The sequence below is a fragment of the Podarcis tiliguerta genome (assembly GCF_965153285.1).
Source record: "Podarcis tiliguerta genome assembly, chromosome: 5".
NCBI lineage: Eukaryota > Metazoa > Chordata > Lepidosauria > Squamata > Lacertidae > Podarcis > Podarcis tiliguerta.
Genome location: NC_139538.1, coordinates 91,142,571 through 91,161,481, shown reverse-complemented (window position 1 = coordinate 91,161,481; position 18,911 = coordinate 91,142,571). Strand labels below are relative to the sequence as shown.

The 18,911-nt window shown below is 43.4% G+C and overlaps 1 protein-coding gene across 1 annotated transcript in view; it reads left to right on the top strand.

Annotated features, from left to right (window-relative positions):
* Positions 1 to 18,911, top strand: part of GTF2F2 (general transcription factor IIF subunit 2) — a 66,286-nt gene that overhangs the window by 4,283 nt on the left and 43,092 nt on the right. The window contains exons 2-5 of the mRNA XM_083440988.1: positions 3,514 to 3,587; positions 6,327 to 6,345; positions 7,869 to 8,013; positions 14,066 to 14,104. Of these exons, the coding sequence (XP_083297114.1) occupies positions 3,514 to 3,587; positions 6,327 to 6,345; positions 7,869 to 8,013; positions 14,066 to 14,104 (277 nt within the window). The remainder of the gene's footprint in view (positions 1 to 3,513; positions 3,588 to 6,326; positions 6,346 to 7,868; positions 8,014 to 14,065; positions 14,105 to 18,911) is intronic.

Genomic DNA, 18,911 nt, shown 5'->3' with positions numbered 1-18,911 from the left:
CCCATTAGCGGATTAGCGCTATTAGCGGTTTAGCGGCTATTAAAGGCTTAAGGGATTAGCGGATTAGCTGCTAAAAGGCTATTAGCAGCTTAGTTCCTTAGAAAAAGGGGGTGGGGAGCGAAACCCCCCCCCCCAGGAATCGCAAGACATTTTCGTCTTGCGAAGCAAGCCCATAGAGAAATTCGTCCTGCGAAGCACCTCCAAAACGGAAAACCCTTTCGTCTAGCGGGTTTTCCGTCTTGCGAGGCATTCGTCTTGCGGGGCACCACTGTATTGGGAAGCTTTTAATATCTGGGTGGAAGGAATGGCAGAATGGGGAGGCCAAGCAGGCCTGGCACAGCAGACAACCATATGCAGCAGCTTGTAGAAATCGCACTCCAAGGGTGCAGTCCTGGCTGCAGGAGTGTTTCACCAGCCTGTTTCCTGCAAAGAATGCATTGACAAAGCAGCACCAGCAGAATTGAAGCCTCCTGCTCTCTGCAGTGTAGTCAGACAAAGAGGAAAGGAGAGGCAGCGCCTGCTTGCCCGGCCCTTTTCCTGACTAGATAGGTTTTATAAATCCCTACATAAGCCACACTCCCAAATTGATTTGAGCCTGTATCTGGGTCAGGTGTTCCCCAGGTCACTATGGCCGTGGGTTGATGTGCACATGGACAGCCTTAAAACTAACAAATTGCACTATCTGTTTAAAAATCTCTCTTTTATTTGGTATCTTAGCATTCCCTGGTAAGGCTGGGCACTTTCAGCTAGTAAATTTAATAATATAAGTAAATTCTGGCCCTGGCAAAAAAGATTGTAGTGGGGACAATACACGGACTGAGCAACAGTGGTGGACTACACATAGGTAGATCTGGCAGTGCTTTTTAAGACTGGTGTGTTTTCTGGCCGTGAAACACTTTGTGTTTCTGACTGTGGCAGGCTTTCTGACCATGGATGCTGTTACTGACATTTTGCTTTGCTAAATGAAGAAGGTGGGGGTATGATTTTGTTAATTCCTATGCAAGGAGAAGGGAGCCTGAACTCACCTCCCTGCCTCATTTCAGCAATGGGAGCCAGGTTCTGTTCGTTTTCTCTTTTACTGAAGTGTGGCGCTTGAATTAGTGGGGAAGGGAGCTATTGTAGCCTCCTTGCCACTGGTTTTCCTGCCCTCCTTATCCGTCACCGCAGCACCTGATAGAACTGCTTTTTGAGGGTCTGCTTTTTTGTGTTGGGGGAAGGAGAAGCCTGGATGGGTAGGAGAAAGTGTGCCCACACATGCATGGCAGAAGGCTTTTCAGCCTCTTCTGAGGACAAAAAAATGGGAATAGGTGGTGGTGGTGGGGAGAAATGAAATGAGAGCATGACCAATGAGGCTTTTCTGCTCTGTTAGGAAGCCCCTGGGAGAGAGAATTTAAAGGGGAGGGGGAAAGTGTGTGTGTGTGTGTGTGTGTGTGTGTGTAAATGAATGAATATAGGAGGGAGCATACCTGGCCAGAGCAACTCTCCCCATGTGCTTCTGCTTTCTTTTTTGGATTATGAAGAATCTTGGCTATGGGCTTTGATTACCGTATTTTTCGCTCTATAACACGCACCAGACCATAACACGCACGTCGTTTTTAGAGGAGGAAAACAAGAAAAAAATATTCTAAACGAAACAGTGGATGTATGATTTTTGTGGTTCATGCTGTGGCCACAGACACGTGATCTGACGGTGAGTTTGGGGTAGCCCCATGCAAAAATCCTGAGGATCCATGTGGATCCATGCTAAAGTCGCCCTAAAGTCGCAGGGGCGCTGGAAGTCGCAGGGGCGCTGGGGGAGTGAACGGGAAGCAAGAGAAGGAGAACGATGCCTCACACACACACACAGAGTATCAATCCTAAAGTCGCAGGAGAGCGCAGGGGCGCTGTAGTGGGAAGCGAGAGAAGCAGAATGCTTCCCCCCCACACACAGTATCAATCCTAAAGTCGCAGGAGAGCGCAGGGGCGCTGGGAGAGTGAATGGGAAGCAAGAGAAGGAGAACGATCTCTCTCTCTCTCTCTCTCTCTCACACACACACACACAGAGTATCAATCCTAAAGTCGCAGGGGCGCTGGGAGAGTGAACGGGAAGCAGGAGGAGGAGAAAGATAGCTCAAGCACACACACACACAGCCCCTACAGTGGCTAATCCAAAATCGGACAGCAAAAAACTGCAGACAGAGAGCACGGGGTTGTTTTAAAGCAGCCAACCCCGCTCTGCTTCTCTCCCTCCTCCCCAGCTGGGCTCACTGACAGGAGCCGCTTACACCCGCTTTGCTGTTTCAAAGTGAGCCACGGACTGTTCACAACTGCAGCAGATTCCCCTGCCATCCATAGGCATTTGCTCCATAACACGCACAGACCTTTCTCCTTACTTTCTAGGAGGAAAAAACTGTGTGTTATGGAGCGAAAATTACGGTACTTGGGTGCTAATCTGCTCTGTTTGCTCCTTTTAAAAACTTAATTTCCAACTTTCTATATTCCCATCAAAGAAAAACAACAACAACAAAACAAACCTAGCTGAATTTTCGAAGAGCCTCCTCTGGCAGTCTTTCTCTCTCCACTTGCACTTTCCTTTTTCTTCATGGCTCTCCCATCATCAGTCTTTGGACCTAAACATTCTTCTTCTTTTTTTTTACTGGGTTTGTAAATTAGGGTGATGGTTGGGAAGAGAGAAAAGAACAAGCTTGGCAAAACAGAACTTAGCCCATGTTTCTAAACAAATTTGGTAGTGTAGTGGGAATATGCTATAGCATTATCATGGAAAAATAATGAATTATATCAATTTCAGGGAAAAGATACAAAGATGGTATTTATTTAATTTAAAAAAAACCTTTATTAATTTCTGCAGTGTTAGTAGTCTGTAGACAAATGTATTACTGTATTTTTCGCTCTATAAGATGCACCAGACCATAAGATGCACCTTGTTTTTGGAGGAGGACAACAAGAAAAAAATATTCTGAATCTCAGAAGCCAGAACAACAAGAGGGATCGCTGCGCAGCGAAATCAGCGATCCCTCTTGCTGGGATAGCTGTGCAGCCTGCATTCACTCCATAAGACGCACACACATTTCCCCTTACTTTTTAGGAGGGAAAAAGTGAGTCTTATAGAGCAAAAAATACGGTATGTTTGAAAACTCTCTTACTACTTGTGTGCCAATCATTATAATGTTAATAAAAAGTAAAGGTGATGCATATCCTGTTCTCCCTCTTGTAATTCATTTTAAAACAATAGTGCTACAAATTGTGATCAGTGCTTTGTTTGATTTGTAATTATATTGTTTGAAATTCATGAATATGATTCTATTGTAATGCTGATGTTCTCTTTGTTCTTTACTGCTTAAGAAAGCAAGCTATAATATATTTTGATTTAGTGTTGCTTTCTTCTACATCCTGAAATAAGTAGTTCTTCCTGTCTCAGGATTTAAAGAGTGGGGGAAGAGAGAGAAAATTAAAGTACATGTTTCTTTTCTGTACTCACTGGATTTTATTTTATTTTGTTGCCTTTTGTTATAGGTTCCAAAATACTTATCACAACAGTGGACTAAAGCTTCAGGAAGAGGTGAAGTTGGGAAGCTAAGAATTGCCAAGTAAGAGTGCTTATATTTTGCATCCAGATTTTCTTTTGCTTGGGTGGTAGATGGGGTAGGGTGGAGAAGGAACTACTGTGGAACCTTTTTGGCTTACAGTTTTTTTCTTATTTGAGACACATCTGATAGTATAGTTGCTCTTGCTCCTGAATCATGATTATGATTGTGTGTGATACTCAGGCAATAACACAGTCTGGCTCTAAATACAGCCTTTGAGATGAGGCATTTTAATATGCCCTGTGAGGCCTAGAATCCTGCCCATATAAGCCAGGTGCCGGTTTTTATATTTCTGCCTTTCCATTTGGCTCTGGATATGGTCCTTTTGGAGAAATTGTATACTTCAGATGTACAAATGGATGGCAGTATTGAGAGGGAATATTTGATCTTGCTTCGAGAGATCACTGGGCCCACAGATTTATAATAGGCTCCCCCCCCCAACTTCATATAACAGAACAGTTCCCTAAACTAATAACGTGGCTTGCTTCCTTCAATAAATATGAATGTGCAACTTCCCAAACAAACAGAAAGTAAGACATTGACATATCCTCAAATTATTTTTTTATTTATATCCTGTAATGGTTCTAGGGGTTGCTCGTGCGTAAGTTGCCGCCACTCCTGGCTAGGTTACCTGGTTGAACCCTTTCTGTCTGGACAGCCTCAAGTTTCGTGGCTGCCTCAGTCGCTGGCAGAATCCGTCAGTGGGCGTTTCTTGAACCTCTTCCAGCATAAAAGCTGTTTGACGCCCAGTCTCCTCCTAGTCTCCCTGCGCGGAAGTCTTCTGCGCAAAGAGGGTGTGGGCAGCGGAGTACTCGTGCCCTCTCCGCTGGTCTCCGGCGAGGAGTCCTGGAGCCACCTCTCCGATTCCCCCATCTGCCCCCCTTCTCCACTGGTGTTACGCTGATTTCCTTCCCCAGCGGATGGGCTGCCTCTCTCCCTACTGGGACCCTCTCTGGCATCCCTCTGGAGCCTTCTCTCCACCTCCAGCTCCGATGGCAGTTCCCTGACATATCCCATTGTTCCTCAAAGGAGCTTAGGATGGCATTCATAGTTCTCCTCCCCATTTTATCCTCACAAGGACCCTACGAGGTAGGTTAGACTGAGGGTGAGTGAGTGAGAGTGAGCTTCATGGCTACCAGGAGATTTGAACCTTGGCTCCCCGGTCTTAGTCCAGCAATCTAAGTGCTACCACTCTGGCTCTCATCTTTCCTTGAAGCTGAATGTTCCTGGTTCTTTGCTCTGATGTCACATGCCTTACATTTCCACACATTTTACCCGTTTTGAACACTCTGAATCCTTCCTGGTTTGAATCCATCTTACTTCGAACACAGTGACCCAAATTGGACAGGGTTGTTCTATACGGTTCTGAGTGGGACACACCGATTGCATTCTTTTCAGCGTGTAAGTCTTTGGGTCATCCCCCCCCCTTTTTTTGTAACCATCATGGTGCTGATTTAGATTCTGACAATAGTCTAGTTGCAAGTCCATCTCAGTTACCAAAGCCTAGCTAGTCTCCTAATCTCATTCCCTTGGATCCAAATGGGTTCTGTGTGAACTGAAATGTATTTCTACTTCAGATTGAGTCCTCTTCTTGCTGCAACTTCTCTCACCGCATGTGAGAGTGCCCCAGTCATCAGGAGCAGATTTAGTGGGAGGGAGCAAGGCGATGCAAAGTGAATAGGAAAGCCAAAAAAACCCAGTTCTGTGGTGAAACTGTGTTCTGCACATGGAACTGGAGCTCAAACCATCTATTGCAGGCACATCCAACTCCCAAGAGACAGTGATCTACTCCCAGTATTAAAAAACTGGCAGTGATTACCCATCGTCATTGGAGAGAAGAGGATGGTGGCTGGATTGCACAGAGTTTTTTAGCTTTCCCCCCGTAACTTTTTGTACATGATAAGGATCCCGCGATCTACCACGATCAGCCGGGGATCTACCAGTAGATCACAATCTACTGGTTGGACATCCCTGATCTATAGCATTGAAATAAAGGTAAAGGTACCCCTGCCTGTACGGGCCAGTCTTGACAGACTCTAGGGTTGTGCGCCCATCTCACTCAAAGAGGCCGAGGGCCAGCGCTGTCCGAAGACAATTCCGGGTCACGTGGCCGGCGTGACATCGCTGCTCTGGCGAGCCAGAGCCGCACACGGAAACGCCGTTTACCTTCCCGCTAGTGAGCGGTCCCTATTTATCTACTTGCACCCGAGAGTGCTTTTGAACTGCTAGGTTGGCAGGCGCTGGGACCAAACAACGGGAGCGCACCCCGCCGCGGGGATTCGAACCGCCAACCTCTTGATCAGCAAGCCCTAGGCGCTGAGGCTTTAACCCACAGCGCCACCCACGTCCCTAAGCATTGAAATACATGTGTGCATTTGTCCTACCTATTGCATCCTTAAGAGGCCTTTTGTCATTTCCCTCCAGGCTTATTGGCTCTGCTGATGCCCTGATGTGGAGGGCTTTCAGTTCCTGAGCTGGGTACAAGCTCAGAGCATGTGAATTCTGGCTGTCTCAATTCGGGACTCGCTGGCTCCAGTGCTGCTGGTATCACAGAACTGGTTGGTTTCTCTTTGTTGCAGTTGAAACCTAGGCAGCAGAGGGAGGGGAGAGCCCTGAAAATACCACAATGATTCCCCAGTTATATAGCATTTAGATTCCTCAGGAGGAATTTGTTTTTATTCCTTGTACTCCAGTAGTTATAAGAAATAATTAAAATACTGTATCCTTTTGCTTTTTTCATAGGAATCAAGGAAGAACAGAAGTAAGTAGATAAAATACAAATATTATGAAAGTATATTTTGTATTGAAGTATATTGGAATAAGTGGGTTACGTATTTTTATGTTCTGTGTTGTATTTCATCTAACAGTATAATCCTTTTCCGAGAAAGTACATGTTGTCTTTTCTGTTTCGCACTTGTGAAACTTAACTATAATTGCTAAATAAACTAACATTTATTAATTCCCTTTAACAGAGCTTGTGTGAAAGCTAGAGATTGGGGTGCTTAACCTTTTTGTTTATTCCTTTTTCCTTTGTATGCAAGACACTATTTTAATGTTTAAATAACGCTAACTCTTACTTACTGTGTCCTTGCACTTGTTAGATTAAGTGCATATGTACAAGGCAGGCAGGTATTACTTATGTTACTAATGTATTACATAAATTGATCACTAAGACTAAAACTCTTGCAGACTCTGACTAACTCTAAGGCAGACAGCAGCAGAACAGAACAGACCCCCTGCTCAGCTGCTCTAACAGCACAAAAAGACTGTTATTAAAGATGGTTATTAACCGACATAACTGTACTAGCTTACACAGCTCTCTCAGGCACAGGGTATATGTCCTCGCAAGATTCTTTCTTAGAATGTTGCTGTCCTTGTGAGTATTCACCCATTACATAGCATCTTGGATGCTCATGTCTCACTGTAAACCCTACACAAATCCAGAGTGGAGTTCCTAGGCATCTTGTACTTTTCCTTCTGGCAACTCCTGCAGCCAAATGTAGTCCAAAGGAAAACAAAGTAGTATATCAGCAAGACTGAGGGGGAGCTGGGGAAACCCAGCCAGATAGGTGGGTTTCTCCCGGTATGCCCCATGGAGAGCCTCAAGGTCCATAAATAACAACACCCTAGTGGTCCCGGGCCCTAAGGAAGTTAGATTAGCTTCAACCAGAGCCAGGGCCTTTTCAACACTGGCTCCGGCTTGGTGGAACGCTCTGCCTCATGAGACCAGGGCCCTGCGGGATCTGATTTCTTTCCACAGGGCCTGTAAGATAAAGTTGTTCCACCTGGCCTTTGGCTTGGAGCCAATTTGATTCCCTCCCCCTCTTTCTTTTCCTTTCTCCTCCTGCGATGAGGCTGCATTTTAATATTTTAATGTTTAAATATTTTACTGTTGTATTTTAATCTTGTTTTTAAGTTGTATTCATTCAACTTGTTTTTATTATCGCTTGTTAGCCGCCCTGAGCCCGGCCTTGGCTGGGGAGGGCGGGGTATAAATAAAAATTATTATTATTATTATTTATTATAAATAATAAATTATTGTTGTTGTTGCCTGGGCAGCCCAGGACTTCCATATATACAGGCTTGTGCCCTGGAGAGGTTACATCGGTGCTGGTAATGCAGCAAAAACAATGCAGGAAGCAGCACTTTACCCCTGATGACACACTCTTCCTTTGTCTCTCGAGACAGACTGATGCCAACAACATTGAACAATGAATTAATTCTCCAAAGCAGTCGACAGTTCCTTTTCCATAAGAAATATTTATTGCAATGTTTGGTTTTCAGGTATCTTTCACTTTGAATGAAGATCTTGCCAACATTGATGATATTGGTGGGAAGCCAACTTCCATCAGTGCCCCCAGGGAACACCCTTTTCTCCTTCAAAGTGTTGGAGGACAGATGTTAACCGTGTTTACAGAGAGTTCACTGGGTAAGTTGGAGGAAAATGGATAGTTAACTAAAATTTTGCAAAAGGAGAGGTGTTTGCTAAATTGAACGTCTACATCCAGATTTTTTTGAGATGGTTCCTTTGGTTTGGGCTTTTCCTGTTTTGATTCTTGTAGTGTAGCATAAACAATTAGTATGGAACAAAAGGATGGCAATTGCCAGAATTTTAAACTCTGAACATTTTTGTAGGCAGATTCTTTTGTATTAAAATGTCATAAGAACATAAGAAGAGCCAGCTGAATTAGGCAAATGGTCTATCTAACCCATTATCCTGTTCTCATGGTGGCCCACCAGATCATAGAACTGTGGAGTTGAAAGGGATCATAAGTGGGTTACATATTTTTATGTTCTGTGTTGTATTTCATCTAACAGTATAATCCTTTTCTGAGAAAGTACATGTTGTCTTTTCTGTTTCACACTTGTGAAACTTAACTGTAATTGCTAAATAAACTAACATTTATTAATTCCCTTTAACAGAGCTTGTGTGAAAGCTAGAGATTGGGGTGCTTAACCTTTTTGTTTATTCCTTTTTCCTTTGTATGCAAGACACTATTTTAATGTTTAAATAACACTAACTCTTACTTACTGTGTCCTTGCACTTGTTAGATTAAGTGCATATGTACAAGGCAGGCAGGTATTACTTATGTTACTAATGTATTACATAAATTTATCACTAAGACTAAAACTCTTGCAGACTCTGACTAACTCTAAGGCAGACAGCAGCACTCGGAATCTCTCTTCTTGTAACCTGAAGCCATTGGTTCGAATCCTACCCTCCAGAGCAGGAGAAATAGTCTTTCTCCATTAAAAAAGAAGAAGAAGCGCCTTAAGCTTTTTGAAATTGGGCTTCCTAAAGTCCAGAGTACATATCTGACTCCACTCAGCTTTCCCTTGCCTCTACATCCCAGAAGGACATGATCACTTCCCCCCAAATTTCCCAGTACTTCCACTTTGTTGATCAATTCTTCCCTATTGGTGAGGACCAGGTCCAAGACAGATGATCCCCTCGTTGCTTCTTCCTCTTTTTGGGAAGCAAAATGTGGGAGGCAATGGAGGAATTGGTTGGACCTTTCTCTGAAATCATTGGCTTGGAATGTAGCAAATGGGTTATCGGCATACTCATTCATGATCAGTAGCCTTGGATGGGAAGAGGTTAGGTCTAGTATGGACAGTGGGTGGAAGAATTGAACCCTGATGTTGGGTCACATAAGTTATGAGAGGGAATAAAATGTTTCTGTTTCTTCGAAGCCTTTGGTGCCTAGTACCACCTCCCATGTGTGGTGCCATTTGGCTATCAATTCCATGCATTTGATTCAAGGTAATATGCAGTATATATGGGGCTACATTTTGAAAATGGCCTGTAAACTACAATGGTCCTGGAGAATGACAGCTAGATTGTTAATAGGGACCAGATGCTTTGGCCTTATTATTCTGATCCTTGCCTGCCTCTACAGACTTTGATTTGATTTATTTATATGGTTGATTTTAAGTTTGACTGTTGTCTATTGTTCTCAGGGCTGGAATGTCTCTTTAAAAGGGGGGTGCTGCTTAGTTGACTGGTAAATGTGAGCCCTAGTTATTTGACTTTGCTGAGCTATTTTTTGTTGTTGTTTGTGCATGAAATATAAACTACATTTTGTTCTGTAAACATCGCCATATGTACATAACTGGTTGCCATGCAACAGTGCAATTTGTGCTACCCATTGTTTTGTCTTTATTGCTGTCCCAGTTCTACGTCTCTTGCATATATTTCAATATTAATAGGCCACCATGAGCAAATTAGGTGTTTCTTTTCCCAAATATACACTTACTGTGTAACCTGGAGAACAATGACACACTATTTTAAATTAAGACTGGCATTTTTATCAGCCTAACAGCAGTAAAATGCTGCTGTAGAGTAAAAAAAAAAGCAGACACAATGGTGCAGTTTTCAGATATGAGTAAAGTGACAGCTTGGTAGATCACATATTTTGCATTTAAAGATTTCAGGTTCAGTTCTCAGAACTTTCAATTAAAGTAGTGTTTTACGACTTCCAAATTTAGCACACCTGTTCCAAACTCATCTGCTTTCTATGGACCAGCCATCCAGGATCAGTTGTCTGTTCCATGGGAGAGATGCTTTCACAAAGCAATGTGTATTGTGTTTAAGAATCTGTGGATAAGAAGTAATCTCATGCTAGCGTTAGAAGAAAAATATAGCTCTATATCTCTCTCCCTCTAAACCCACATAATGGCATAAGCAGTAACTTTTACTGCTTTTGCCAGTGTCTTGTAGCGGTTAGAGTGTTGGACTAGGACCTTGAAGACCAGGGTTCAAGTCCCTACTCAGCCATGAAGCCTGTTTGGTGACCTTGTGCTTACTCTCTCTCTGCCTAAGCTACTGCACAGTCGTTTGTGAGGATAAAATGGAGAGGAGAACCATGAATGCTACACTGAGTTCCTTGGATGTAATCTGGAATATACATGTAATAGTTCTTAATAATATTAAGTCCATGAAAGCGTATCATAATGAATTCATTATAAATAATGTTCAAGAGGCCACCAAACCTGTTGCTGTTTTTTGCTGCGGCAGAGTAACACAATTACCCCAATGGGAATTTGTTGTACTTGTTATAATGGCATTCTCATTTATTTGCATTTATGTTGCTGAATTCTATTACTGGCTTTTGATAAATGAACGCTTGAGTTTCTCTTTATGCTGCCATTATAATGGTGTATGTTGAATTGCAGCCATACCTCGGGTTGAAGTTGCTTCAGGTTGAGTGTTTTCGGGTTGTGCTCTGTGGCGACCCGGAAGTAACGGAGCATGTTACTTTTGGGTTTCGCTGCTCGTGCATGTGCAGACGCTCAAAATGACTTCATGCGCAGAAGCGGTGAATCGCAACATGCGCAGATGCGGGTTGCGTTCTGTTCTGGGTGCGAACGGGGCTCCGGAACGAATCCCGTTCGTATCCAGAGGTGCCACCGTATTAGGAATTGGCATTGATTATTGAAATAGTATGTTCATTTGATTATAACATTTTTTACTGTAATAGAATATTGCTTTGACTTGTATCTGGTATGAACCCACTTTGGGTCCAGAAATGGCACATTCTTCCCCTCCCCTTTCAGATCCACTGTCCTCCTGGAAGCCCAACCCACAAATCTTTGGTTCTCAAGTTACCTGGTCTTGGGTAGCGCGGGTAGAAAATGCCTCTGCCTGAGACCTTGGAAAGTCTCTGCCCATCAGAGTAGGGAATACAGTGGTACTAGTTATCTCCCGCTTGGACTACTGCAGTGCGCGCTGCGTGGGGCTACCTTTGAAGGTGACCCGGAAACTGCAATTAATCCAGAATGCGGCAGCTAGACTGGTGACTGGGAGTGGCCGCCGGGACCACATAACACCAGTCCTGAGAGATCTGCATTGGCTCCCACTACGTTTCCGAGCACAATTCAAAGCGTTGGGGCTGACCTTTAAAGCCCTAAACGTATACCTGAAGGAGCGTCTCCACCCGCATCGTTCAGCCCGGACACTGAGGTCCAGCACCGAAGGCCTTCTGGCAGTTCCCTCATTGCGAGAAGTGAGGTTACAGGGAACCAGACAGAGGGCCTTCTCGGTAGTGGCGCCCGCCCTGTGGAACGCCCTCCCTTCAGATGGTCAAAGGCAGCTCCATGAGTTCTTATTTCATTTCCAAATTGGATGTGATTCCTGCTTTATTAGTAACCAGGAAGACATTTTGAGAATATATATGAATTTATATGCACAACAATAGCAGAGCCACAACCCTTGAATACTTAAGCCATGCCTGCATCATTTTCCTTCTGTGCAAATTAATCTATTTTGTTTATGTGTGCTTGGTTTCCTTGCAATTTATAGGCTAGCCGGCAACTGAAGTTTTCTGACTTAACAGGGATTAAAAATAAAATAAAATACTATAGAATTTAAGAACAAAGAAGCAGAAGCAAGGGACATGATTTTGTGCTGCTGTCTGGAGAGTTGGTACTGGAAGTTTTAGGTAACGAGTGAAATTTATAGCAATATGTTCCCGCAATAAGGCAAGATGCAAATGAAGTGGTATTGGTGTCTAAACAGAGTTAAAATGCATGCTTTTTTCTTCAAGAATCTAAAATATTCCGGAAATGGAAAATATATTAAGTGGCCTTTCTTCAAGGATGGTAGGGTAACAAAATATTAATTCACCCTGGCTTTTCTTAACTAACTTTTAGAAGGGACCCATCATAGTTCAAGACTGGGAGCTGTGCCATCTGCTCTGTATACCTTTCACTTTTAGTCTGATAACATAAAAAACCAAGTATGTCCCTTCCCCTGCCCCCCATAATTCACACTGAAAAAAGGAGGATTTATTTGCTACTTTTTATTTATACAGAAGATTGAAACTCGGGGGTTTGGGATAGACTGAACACTTTGTGTTGAAGGAGAAAAATGCACTTTGGACATTCTCTGAGGCCATTCCTGCATGTTAGGAGTGAGTTCTGGCCCCCGATTAAGATTGCAAACCCGTGAATTCAGTGTGATTTGCTTCCGACTAAACATGCAAACAGTTGCCCTGCCAGTCCCAGTTGGTGATCATATCAGATGTTGCCAGGGGGCGAGCAGGTGTGGGGGACTCCCTGGCCCTGAATGGGGTAACTGTGCCCCTGAAAGACCAGGTTCGCAGCCTGGGAGTCAATTTGGACTCACGTGGAGGCGCAGCTCAATTCTGTGTCCAGGGCAGTTGTCTACCAGCTCCATCTGGTACGCAGGCTGAGACCCTACCTGCCCGCAGACTGTCTTGCCAGAGTGGTGCATGCTCTGGTTATTTCCCTCTTGGACTGCTGCAATGTGCTCTACGTGGGGCTACCTTTGAAGGTGACCCAGAAAATACAGTGGTACCTCGGGTTAAGTACTTAATTCGTTCCGGAGGTCCGTTCTTAACCTGAAACTGTTCTTAACCTGAAGCACCACTTTAGCTAATGGGGCCTCCTCCTGCCGCCGCTCCGCCGGAGCACGATTTCTGTTCTCATCCTGAAGCAAAGTTCTTAACCTGAAGCACTATTTCTGGGTTAGCAGAGTGTGTAACCTGAAGTGTATGTAACCTGAAGCGTATGTAACGCGAGGTACCACTGTACAACTAATCCAGAATGCGGCAACCAGACTGGTGACTGGGAGTGGCCACAAAGACCATATAACACTGGTCCTGAAAGACCTACGATGGCTCCCAGTATGTTTCCGAGCACAATTCAAAGTGATGGTGCTGTCCTTTAAAGCCCTAAACGGCCTCAGCCTTTACCTGAAGGAGCGTCTTCACCCCCATCGTTCAAGCGCCCTGTATACCTCAGCCTGGACACTGAGGTCCAGCACCCAGGTCCTTTTGCCGATTCCCTCACTGCAAGAAGTGAGGTTACAGGGAACCAGGCAGAGGGCCTTCTTGGTAGTGGCACCCACCCTGTGGAACGCCCTCCCATCAGATGTCAATGAGAAGAGCGACCATATGACATTTAGAAGACATCTGAAGGCATCCCTGTTTAGGGAAGTTTTTAATGTTTGAAGTTTTATTTTGTTTTTAATGTTCTGTTGGGACCCACCCAGAGTCACTGGGGAAACCCAACCAGTTGGGCGGGGTATAAATACTACTACTACACAAAATTTTACATTTGAGAATCAGTTTTCTGGCATGGTTGGACTTTGGCAAGTTATCTCTTAGAGCCTAACTCTGTGTGATGCTAAATTCGCATGTAATTTCACTCTTAATCATGGGGCTGTTAGCGTTAAAATGGGGGAAAGTGGTGCCACCTCCACTACACACCTCATAATCCAGGCTGGGTGCTGATTCTTCTGCTCTAAACCCCAATTTTATAGCTTGAGTGGGACAGATGGTTCTAGAAGGAGGCGTGAAAGAGCTTCAAACAGTAGATCATGATTGACTGAAAAGCCTTATGTTGTTCAGGATTGGACTACAGGGAGTTTATAGCATTCCATAAGGTTGAGTTACAAATAGGAACACTCTTAATATTGAACTGTAAAGTCCTAAATCTTGTTTTATTGTCATTTGCAGAAAGTCAGACAGATGAAAAACCTGAAATCAGCAACAGTGGTAAGTGTTGGCTGCAATAACTTGTTTACGGAGATAATAAAAAACAACACTAACTGATTCATTGCTACAAATTCCTTGAATTGTTCAAAATCTAGGGTTTATCCAGGTGGTTACATTGAAACTTTTAAAACGTTTGGATGTATTTCTGGTTTCCTTTGGCTACTTAATATCATTGCAGTTTGCAAATGCTTGCAACAAGCAAGTTATGATTGTCTTCGTTTCAAAAAACCACTTCAGGTTTTGTGAAATATAACAAATAATCACAATTGTATGGGGATGGACAGACTTGCATGATCTGGTGCAAAAGACAGAGAATTCCATAAATCTGAGTCCAAGGATTTATGAATATCAAAACTCTAATAGAGACCTTCTGCAAACACATCCAGTTGTGTATACCTCAAACTCTCTTCATTGCAGCCATATAATTTAGGGTGGGGGTTATTTTCTTGCTGGTATTATTCCATAGATGTGTGGCTTCCTGCTCCCAAGGCAGTTAAAGGTTGCCTGTTTGGCAAGGTTGGTTCCGTTTTATTTTATTATACTTACCATAAAGGTAAAGGACCCCTGACAATTCAGTCCAGTCGCAGACGACTCTGGGATTGCAGCTCTCATCTCGCTTTACAGGACGAGGGAGCTGGCGTTTGTCTGCTCCACAGACAGTTTTTCCGGGTCATGTGGCCAGCATGACTAAGCCGCTTCTGGCGAAACCAGAGCAGCACACGGAAACTCTGTTTACCTTCCCCCTGGAGCAGTACCTATTTATCTACCTGCACTTTTGGTGTGCTTTTGATGTGCACTTTTGGTGTGCTCTGGGGTTGCGGCGCTCATCTCGCTTTATTGGCCGAGGGAGCCAGCGTACAGCTTCCAGGTCATGTGGCCAACATGACTAAGCCGCTTCTGGCGAACCAGAGCAGTGCACGGAAACGCCGTTTACCTTACCGCCGGAGCGGTACCTATTTATCTACTTGCATGTCGTGCTTTTGAACTGCTAGGTTGGCAGGAGCTGGGACCGAGCAACAGGAGCTCACCCCACTGTGGGGATTTGAACCGCCAACCTTCTGATCGGCAAACCCAAGAAGCTCAGTGGTTTAGACCACAGCGCCACCCGTGTCCCTTACCAATTATCTTAGTCTAGTGTTTAACAAAAGCCTCCAGGAAGACCCAAGTTTGCAAGCTTGGAAGGCTGCTCCATGCAGTCACAGTCACAAAACAGTTTGCTGATCTCCCAGCACAGGCATGGCCACTACCCAGTCCTCCATAAAAATTATCTCATTTCAATGACAAAGACTTGGACTCAGCAGTTAAAAGAACTTGAACTGAGGCTGCCATACAGTGAGATTACCCGGATACAATTGTGTTGCAGGAATCTCATCAACACAAATCCTCCAAGTCACCTTTACCTAAGGGTTGATGGCTCAGTGAGCAACTGTGCACATCTGCCTCTTCAAAACCAGGGGTGGGGCTACCCTCTTCACTAAGCAATGGCCATTTCAGATGGGGAAATCTGGCAGACATAAATGGCAGGTTTCTTTTTGTAATTCTGGCTTGCATATATGCACCAAATTCCAGCCAACATGCTTTTCTTAAGGACACTTTGCAAAATACTGAATGCCTTCAAAGAAGGCTCAGTTATAATTGGAGGTGACATTAAATGCTGCCCTAATGACTTCATAGATCACAGCTCTTCCTGTTCTTTAAGAAGCCGCTAAGATAATCAATTGCAGAGCATAATTGCCTACTGGGGCCTAACAGACACTTGGAGCCATTTACCATATTTTCCCGTCTATAAGACGCCCCCATGTATAAGACACCCCCTATTTTTGGGGAGTCAGATTCAGGAAAATGGGGGGGGGAGATGTATCTGTGTATAAGACGCCCCCTAATTTTTGTCATTATTTTTAAGGGGAAAAACATAGTCTTATACACGGAAAATTACAGTAAATCCCACAGCGCATGAATTCTCGTCTGATCCAGGTTCTCTCCCCTATACTGGAAAGGCTGTGGAGAGATAGGTTCATATTGTCATGCATGGTGCTATTGCATGTTGGTATACTCCTTTTGGGAAAAGGTGTTTTATGTTATTTCCAAAATTATGCAACAACTCCTCCCACCAAATTCAGCTCTTGCCTTCTTATCATTAGACCCAAATTTAACAATAACCTTAAATGCAGATATTTAGTATTTTTTCTGTTATGTTTATGTTTATTTTATTTTTTAACATTACAAACATCTATTTAAACAAAATAACACAAAATACAGACTTGGGGTTCTCTGAACTCCCCCTCCCACCCCGGTTTTCAAAATGTACCTTTTTTTTCTTTACCACATTTGATTACAGTTATCTAAGTTTAATTTAATCCTTTTTTAAAAAAATCTTTTGGTTTTTGCAAATTACAAGTGTTATAAAAATCCTGCTAACATCTTGTAAGTGTTTACTGTGTTCTTTAATATAGTCTATGTATTTTTTCTATTCCGTATTAAATTTGTTGTCCTCTTCCAGTCATCTTTGCCATTTCAGCATATTCCAGTCTTCATAATCCACTTCATAATCCACTCTTCTTTAGTTGGTGTTTTCTCTTCCATGCCTGGGCATAAAGCCTTCTCGCAGCTGTCATCATATACATAAATAGTCTTTTCATATCCTTTGGTAATTCTTCTCCTATTATATCTATTTAAAAGGCTTCTGGTTTTTTTTAACAAAAGTTATCTTAAACATTTTTTTTTCAATTCATTATATGTCATTTCCCAGAATGCCTTTACCTTTTTGAACGTCTACCACATATGGTAGAACATGCCTTCTTTCTCTTTACACTTCCAGAATATGTTAGTATTATTTTTATACATTTTTGCTAGTCTTACCGGAGTCAAATACCATCTATACATCATTTACATATAGTTCTCTTTTAAAGTACAGCATGCTGTAAATTTCAAGTCCTCCTTCCACAGTCTTTCCCAATCTGCAAGTTGTATATTATACCCCACATCTTTTGCCCAGTGAATTATTACTGCTTTTACCTCTTCATCTTTAGTTTCCCATGTATTTTATCTGTTATCAGCAGCCCAATTAACAATAACCCAATACACAGTCTGTAGAAATCCCCATTGAAATCTGGTTAAAAAATATTTGGAATGTGGCTCTGTTGCAATGCCTTACTTGCCACAGAAGGGTAATTAAAAGCAATTCAAGGATGGACACTTTTGGTGAAACATGGCTTGTTTTTCCTTTCTAAATGAGATGAAATATACTTTGATTCCACCCTCAACACAAGAATCTCTGCGGAGAGGCTACTTGAGTTGATAATGCATAAATAAATGTATTGCTTGTGTACTATGTACTTCATAAGAAAGTGAATAAGAATGTAGCACTGGACAGGTTACTGTAGTTACCGTATTTTTCGCTCTATAAGATGCACCAGACGATAAGACACACCTAGTTTTTTGAGGAGGAAAACAAGGGGAAAAAATGTTCTGAATCCCAGAAGCCAAAACAGAAAGAGGGATCTGGCTTCTGGGATAGCCTCTTGCTGTTCTGGCTTCTGGGATAGCCGCCGAAGCTCTCCCGGCCAGCAGGATGAAGGCTCCCCCTGCCCGGAAGAGGCTGCGCGCGGCTAAGGTGCCCTCTGTCCCTTCCCCCACCTCCCGCAAAAGCCAGCCAAGAGCTGCACGCTCTTTAAAGGGAGCGCGACTCTTGCTGGCTTTTCTACGAAGTGGGAGAAGGACAGCCTGTCAGTGACGGGCTGCCCTTCTCCCTCCTTGGCGGCTTTTCCCCGAGGAGGGAGAAGGGACTGACGGGCCGCGTCAGACTGACGGGATGAAGGCACCCGCTGCCCTGCGGAGGCTTTGCACGACGAAGCCAGAAGCCAGAACAGCAAGCAGGAGCGTTGCACAGCGCTCCCTCTCCCTGTTCTGGCTTAGCCGAGCAGCTTGCATTCGCACACATTCTGCATAAGACGCACACACATTTTCCCTTTTTAGGAAGCAAAAAGTGTGTCTTATACAGCAAAAAATACGGTATATGTTGTTGTATTTAAATGAAAAAGAAATGGAAAAAATGGAAGCGAAAGCTTTTGATCTCTTCACTTTCACACTGGGAAAGGAGAGGAGAGCTGGAGACCATGAGCCCAAGACTCATTCCCATTGTTACAACCCATAGTTTCTCATGTTGCCAAAAGAGCTCCTACTATGATCCTAGCTTCTTCCATGATGCTATGGCATGAGAAGCTAACCCTCAGGTATATCAGTTCAATTCTGAGAATGCTTGCCTTCTAATTTAATGACTTAATAGCAAGCTTCAGTCATTGTCTTAATCCTCTGCAGCTACTTAAAAAACTAATCACACAGTCATGGTAACTGATGGTTTAGTGCAAACTTGTTCGGATAAAATGTTTGATGTGACACTTTGTGAGCAATAGCCTCCTCCATATTTTATGGTTACAGAGTTGTATTTTTGACAGCATGGGAAGCAGAGCCATTTCTGATTTGTTAGGGCAGTTAATGAGGCTGCCGGCTGCCAGATATCCTATTCTTTAAGCACTGGATTTAAAAATCAAAGGAAATCTTTGCTTTATCTACCAATCTGGTATGTATTTTCTTAATGCAAAACCTGGGGCAACTCAAATAGAATAGCTTCATGTGGCTTCATCCCATTTAGGTATCATATTCATGAAAGTGGTTGGTGGCTATCAATGGAAGTTGTCAGGCTCACACTGTTTCTAGCCCAACCCAGACATAAGAGATATCCCAAAAGGCCAGGTCTGTATGAAATGTGGGCTGGTGCCGCTCCTTAATTGAAAGGTCAGCTATGAGC